Source organism: Lycium barbarum, chromosome 2, assembly GCF_019175385.1.
Source record: "Lycium barbarum isolate Lr01 chromosome 2, ASM1917538v2, whole genome shotgun sequence".
In the NCBI taxonomy this organism is placed as follows: Eukaryota; Viridiplantae; Streptophyta; class Magnoliopsida; order Solanales; family Solanaceae; genus Lycium; species Lycium barbarum.
The window spans coordinates 135,921,195-135,928,257 of record NC_083338.1 but is presented as its reverse complement, the minus strand read 5'-3'; the positions used below and the strand labels follow the sequence as shown (position 1 = coordinate 135,928,257).

Here is a 7,063-nt window from a genome sequence, read left to right as displayed (position 1 = left end):
AGTGTGGAGATGTTAGTGAAGATTAGGAATTAATTATGTGTGCAATTAATCATACATGGAGGGTAGTGGATAAATTATTAATTATCTAGGAAATTCCGTTAATTGTTGAATTAGTAGAAGATTAGTGAATACGTGGATGCATGAGCAAAATGCATAAGGTTACTAATGTAATGTGTGTATTCATTTGGTTTACTTTCAGGACCAAAACTCTTTATATAAGTAAAGCCAAAAAAGTTATGGGTTCCACGGCCATAAATGGATTATGCTCACTCATTTAAGTAGATACTACACTTAAGGTTGAGATTTGTGTTACTAAAGAAGGACGCTTGGTTTGCTGAAAATACGGATACAAGGAATAAAATTTCGAAATGATTTAAGAAAAAAAAAAAAAAAGTGACGACGATGATTGAAAATAATATTTGTGTAGGTATAAAGAGGCTATGGACTAGAATTTTACCACTCGATTATGATAATGAGTATATGAAATGTGTTCAAAGTGATTCATATTTAAGTGAATTGAGAGCAAGAATTAATTGTGTGGATAATTGGATAAATACTAAATTTTAGTGGGAGATTAATAAACTAATTATGGGATTTTGGATAAATAATAAACGTGCATGTCATCCCCATGTGGCAGCAACTAGAATGACTAAGTGATTAAGCTAGCTAGGTGGCATTATTAGGAGTGGGACCCATCGTCCAATATGATAAGGAAAAAAAAAATCTTTTTCATTAAAAGTGACAAAAAAGGGGGCATATCACGTGAAAAGATCAGTGCATGGGATGATGGACACAAGGTTAATAATTAATGTTTGAGAGGGGTATAAAAAGGTGTTTATTAGCTATCATTTTAAGATACCTTCAAATGCTATTATATGTATTTGTTGTACTAATGTTACTGCTACGTGTAAACAAGGGAAAAAAAAAACACTTGTGCTTTGTAAAATGATTTAAGTACAGCACATGATATATTTTATCATTATATTGAGCATTACCCTTAAATCCTTTTCCAAATAACATTTTCCCTAAACTGTTCGTTCCAAACCATTCCTTCATCTCCATCTTCACAACACCATTTAAATTACTACTACTCTTATTCTTCATCCAGTGATTATACGTCTCTTTAATAGCTAATTTTACTTCAAATTCCTTGATATGTTTGAGCAGTTTGATTCGCCTTGTGGAAAACAACTCAATTATAGCTATTTTTTTCTTATTTCTCGCTAGTAAGGACCATAAGGAGCAAGACATCAAATAAAGGTTTCATGGTCTACCTTAAAGAAAAAGAAATATTAGCTAAAGTGATAGGCATGGAGAAAGTTTCATTCAGTGGTGTTTTCTTAAATCAATAAATGTTTGCTTTGCTGATTTTCCTGGCCAAAAATGTGTCCAACAACGTTGGTGCAATCTCTTCTTATGTAAAGTGTGAACAGAGGTTGAAATGGAGACTTGTAGATGGTAACGCGAGCTAAAATTTTCAGTAGCTCTAGAGCCATGTGTGAAGGTAGTATAAGTAAGGATTTAGGTTTGGCATATTAATTGTGGAAGTTCGTGGTTGGACCGAGTTATTGAACGACGTAAGGTATGTAAAGCTTTACCTTTCCTTCTCTTGGCATGTCTTAGGTGTGATAGGTTTGGATACGAGCCTCGGGAACGACTCTACTCTTAGGAATCCGCGCTTAAATTTGTCCCTTTTTCATTCAATAGAATTGAATCCTATATGCATGTTTTGTTGAAAGAATTGTGCAAGTTTTCATAAATTGCTTAAAAAGTTAGGGAATTTCCCTAGGACCTCCATGGGTGACTCTATAAACTTAATATACGTAATTTGCGCCCATCGCTTCAGTTGACCCGAGGTGGGCCCACTATTCCCGACTTGTCTCTTATTGTACTAATGTCTTATTTTCAAGCCATGTAAAATGAACCGTTTTAACTATCCTTCTAGCTACTAAAGGACAATTGTTTTAATAGTTCCCTTGAGTTTTGTAAACTATTTTGGAATGTGGAAGCGACCTCAGAAAGATTATTTCTCCGTAACTTATTATGACATCCGAAATACACTTATTATGATTCTGTCCGATTTCATTATTTCGATTTGTCATTCGATATGTCTTATTGAGTCTCTGGAAATATATGGTATTTTATATTGTATTTAGTTTCTCACTACTCCATTCGTGGATGCCTCAATGTTTCCCCCACTGAGCCCGGGCCAGGATATGTTGTCAAGCGTATTCCACTGCATTGTTCGCCGTGCCTCGATGTGAGGGGGCAGGTTCACTGGTACATGGGTTGTGGAGTATGTTGTGCCATGTACACACATTCTGATATGACATGATATGATTTGATATGGCCACCTGATATGATATGTTATGTTACGGGGTTATTCCCTAATCTGGAGCATGATGTGTTGTGGCGCCAGTGTCGGGGTGGCGACCACGTTCTGTTCACCGAGTCCCTTGACGGGGGCCGGATATGATATGGCATATGTTTCGGTATACGTTCTTTACGTTTTGGAAATATGCATTTGATAATCTGAATATTACACTCATTTTCTGTACGTTTTGTTCCGGTTATGATTTTGTTTCTGTGCTTCAGGCTTTACATATTCAGTACATATTTCGTACTGACCCCCTTTCGTCGGGGGCTGTGTTTTCATGCCGCGCAGGTACTGACGACCGATTTGTTGATCCGCCCGTTTAGGATCCTACTCTACTGTCTTGGAGTGCTCTTTTGTCCGGAGCCTACGTTTTGGTACAGTCTTATGCCATTGTACATATGTATGCTATTCAGGGGTATGACGGGGCCCTGTCCCGTCTTATGATTCTGTTGTGATCTGTAGAGGTCTGTAGACGTACATGTGGGTTCTGTATATGTTTTGGGTTGATATGATCTATGATAACCTTATCGGCTTCCACGTGCTATATCTGTTCATCTGTGATAGTTAGTGACGCCATTTGACTTTTATATTTATATACTCTGCTTATATGCCAGTTTGGGTTAAGGGGTACGTCCGGGTGTCCAGCACGGACACTAGTCGCGGCCTACGGGGTTGGGTCGTGACAGTAGTAATATACGTCCTCCGGATAAAAAAAAAAGTCCACTTAGCTTTTTTTTCTTGGATAAAAAAAAAGAGTCCACTTAGTAAATCAAGAAAGAATTAACCTTGTTTTTTCATATTTGCCCATATTAAGTATTATATGATCAAATCCCAATGCCTATTTAATTAGGGGTAATTTAGTTAAATTATCTATTTTTATCTGGGAGTTAGTATTTTGTTAAAGGGTGTGCAAATGGTTAAGTGGACTATTTTTTTTTTATCCGGAGTGAGTATTAAGGACCATTTAATGTGAGACGTCATTTAGCTCCTAAATAGATCGGATGATGTGTTCGGTACATTAAAGGACCTTAATTTTCTCTTCTTTGGACGTGGGTTTGCCATTTCAAGAAATATCCCTACAAAAATCATATGAATTTCTATTGAATCCTTAGTAATTTGAGAGATATAATGTGGAAGAAACAAAAGAATGGAGTCAGTGGAGTTGGAAGAAGAAGAAATCCTTCTTCTCTCTATTTTGCCCACTAAAGATGCGGTCACATCATGTGTTCTCTCAAAGAGGTGGCATTATTTCTGGACTTACTATTTATAACTTCCTTTTCATTGATCGAAATTACAACAATGTCCAAAATTTCATATCCTTTGTAGACCACGTTTTAATTCATTCCACTTGTTCCAAAATAAAAAAAAATCTAACTCGATTTTCTCACAGAGACTGGAAATTTGATTCGAAAATGAGCAAATGGATCAGTTTTGCTGTGGAAAACAAAGTGGAAGATGTTGTGTTACCTTCATGTCTATTTGCTCACGATATCACTTACGTATTGCCTCTATGTATGTACACTTATTCGTCACTGGTTACATTAAATTTGAGATGTTGGGTGTTTGATGAAGAAATGGTCATAGCTTCGAACTCTCTAAAGAGCGTAAAGCTGGACTCGACAACGTTAGAACATGACTATATTGTTAAAATACTGTCAAGTTGTCCTTTAGAAGATGACTATATTGTTAAAGTACTGTCAAGTTGTCCTACTTTGGAAACTAGCGAGCTGTCATTTTGCGAGGGTTGTCATCGTCTAGCAATTATGTCTTCAAGTTTATTATGTCTTCAATTTTAAGGAGACTTACGTTGAAAAACCATTTGCAGCTTTCCTTCGAAGGAGATGAGTATTTGGAAATTTTTGCCCCATATCTTCAGCATTTAGATATTTCAGGAAATCTTGGGACATCTCGAGATTAGGCTAGTAAATGTCTCCTCTTTGGTTATTGCCGGCCTCACTTTTAGCTTGGCTTACTTTTACTATTTTAGCTAGAACAAATACTTAAAAATACCTTTTTATTTTACCCAAATACTTCAATAGTGCTTATAAGGTATTTTGCCTGAAAAGCACCTAAAATAAGCTTAATCCAAACAGGCTCCAATTTCTATTGAATTCACAAAATCCTTTCCCTCTTGAAATATGGTTTCATGCCATTCCAGCAAAAATGTTACAAGTAGTTCGAAATATTCAATGTCGAAAAAACAAAAAAACGAAGTCACTGAAACCCTAGACGATCGTCTCAGTCGGTTGCCAGACGAAGTCCTTGTACAAATTCTATCTCTTTTGCCGACGAAAGATGCCGTCTCATCATGTGTTCTCTCAAAGAGGTGGCGTCGTATCTGGACTTCTATTGATAACTTCATTTTCATTAATCGAAATTACAGCAAAGTCAAAAACTTCATATCCTTTGTCGACCACGTTATAACTCAGTCCACTTGCTCCAAAATAAAAAAATTCCAATTCGATTTTGATCGAAGTAACCGGGAATTTAATTCCAAAATCAGCCCATGGCTCAGTTTTGCCGTGCAAAACAAAGTGGAAGATGTTGTGTTACATTCATTTGATGACAATCTCACTTACGAATTGCCTCTATGCATGTACACTTGTTCATCATTGATTACACTGAAATTGAGCGGTTGGGTGTTTGATGAAGGAACGGGCATAGCATGGAGCTCTCTAAAGAGCCTAACGCTGCACTTAACAGAGTTAGAAGACAGTAATATTGCGAAATTATTGTCAAGTTGCCCTGCTTTGGAAACCATGGAGCTTTCATTTTGCGAGGGTTGTCGTCATCTAGAAATTACTTCTTCAAATTTAAAGAGACTAACGTTGACAAACCTTTCTGTCGCCGTAGATGATTATTTGGAAATTTTTGCCCCAAATCTTCAGCATTTGGATATTTCAGGAAATCTTGGACATATTGAGATTAGGCTAGTAAATGTCTCTTCTTTGGTCATTGCCAGCCTCACTTTTAGATTGAGTTGTATCAATGAAGAGTGGGAGGAAGATGATATTGAGGAAGACAGTTGCTATGATTATCATCAAGGTATCAGAAACCTTATTTTGGTCCATCTTCAAAAGTTGAGTTATGTGACTGAGCTAATAATTGGAGGATGGTTTGCAGAGGTTTGTTTCTATTCCAAGAAACCTTATTCTCTATTTGATTTGTAGCAAAGAATTGTGGGATGTGAATCTATCAGAATATCATACAATTATGAAATTTTGTATGCATGAGAATCCCAGTGGAATTTATTTTGTTATTGAATAATTGAAAGGATTTTTTTTTTAATGTATACAAAAGTATCTTGTCTTCACCTTTTGTGACCTTTTATCATCTTCCTATCTACTTTCTGAAGTTGGAATTCCTTTACTGGACATAGATTATTTTAGAAACTAGCCTTTTGCACACTGTTGTTCCTTAAAATGGTTAGATTTGTCATAGTATATCTTTATGTTGGGGATTACATTTCTTTGTAGTTGTTTCTTTCTCTATCCTTTACCTATTTCTTTGAGATTATTTCACCAGGTCGTGTTCATGATGAAACTTGACGGAGTGATGCTTCCAGAATTGAGATGCAAAAGTCTAACTCTAAAGTTGCATGTATCGGAGCATAATCTGTATGGAATAGCCAGTCTTTTGCACACATCGCCTCATTTGGAGTCACTCAACATACACATCGAATCTCAGGTCGTTCTTTCTCTTGATTTATAATCCATTCAATTTTTGAACACCGCCCTCCTCCCCCCATCTTCTTCTTCCCTCAAAAGGAGTTTCTTAAGGAGAATGCAAATATAATATCATTAAGAATATTTTGTTACTGTAGAACAAAAAATTAAATGGTCAGGGTAGACCTACGTTGGATCCTAACTATATTCTTTGTTCCAGTTTAATGATTCCTCCTCCTGCCAGCTTGAGCTAGGCTATTTTGCCGAAGTAGATAACATCAATTTGCCGAGTTGGATCCCAAACACTGTGTTTCCCAATCTTAAGAATGTTAAGATTGTCGGCTGCCCAAGAGAATGTTTGAAGGATTGGTCTGAAGGGGGCTTTTGTAAGCTTTTGGAACTTTTGAAGTTTCTACTAATGAATGCAGTGGCTTTGCAGAAGCTTGTTATCGTAGCAAAGAGGAGAAAGTGCTGTTATTGTTCAGAGAGCTGCGTGTCCCGACATTTATCACAATTGGCTAAGAAATTGTTAGACACCCCAAAATCATCAAAAAATTCTGTGATTATTTACCAAGAGTTTGCTTAGCATAACCAGACTGGAAGTTGTGTTGTTTCGGCATACTAGAAATGTTACCTTATATTTTAGCTTTTGATTTACTGCAGATGTAATTTTGACCTTGTGGCATTCCAAATGTTTGGCTTCTTGGTTTCTTAGAAGCCTTTGATTGTTTCCCTCTAGACATTGCATATGTGCTTCGAATATTGCAACTTTTGTTCTCCTGGAATTGTCAAGATTAGGCTCTCGAAATGCTCTATTTTGCTTTCTTTGTCGATAGCATCAACATTTACGACAGCGACATGGTCTCTCTCTCTCTCTCTCTCTGATTGCTTTTACTTGGAAGAAAGAGTTCCCCATTGTTTAAGCAAGAGTTCCCCATTGTTTAAGCAAATAATCTGTAGCTGCTCTATTTGAGGCTTACAGTGCTGTTGAATGCTTTTACTTGAGGTTATGCTGATAATA

The 7,063-nt window shown here is 36.6% G+C and overlaps 1 protein-coding gene across 1 annotated transcript; it reads left to right on the top strand.

Moving 5' to 3' along the window:
• The first annotated feature begins 3,383 nt into the window (after window positions 1-3,383).
• Window positions 3,384-6,699, top strand: LOC132627453 (F-box protein At5g03100-like). The gene is made up of 3 exons (XM_060342802.1): window positions 3,384-5,502; window positions 5,903-6,064; window positions 6,263-6,699. Exons 1-3 carry the CDS (start codon window positions 4,516-4,518, stop codon window positions 6,626-6,628), a joined length of 1,515 nt encoding a protein of 504 aa, XP_060198785.1. The 5' UTR covers window positions 3,384-4,515; the 3' UTR covers window positions 6,629-6,699.
• Window positions 6,700-7,063: the final 364 nt, after the last annotated feature.

What these genes read in the sequence shown, in the direction of transcription:
- LOC132627453 (XM_060342802.1), top strand. Translation starts at nt 4,516, where the DNA reads ATGGTTTCATGCCATTCCAGCAAAAATGTTACAAGTAGTTCGAAATAT. An exon ending in TTGGAGGATGGTTTGCAGAG is followed by an intron (nt 5,503 to 5,902) that starts GTTTGTTTCTAT and finishes TTATTTCACCAG; the next exon opens with GTCGTGTTCATGATGAAACT. An exon ending in ACATACACATCGAATCTCAG is followed by an intron (nt 6,065 to 6,262) that starts GTCGTTCTTTCT and finishes TCTTTGTTCCAG; the next exon opens with TTTAATGATTCCTCCTCCTG.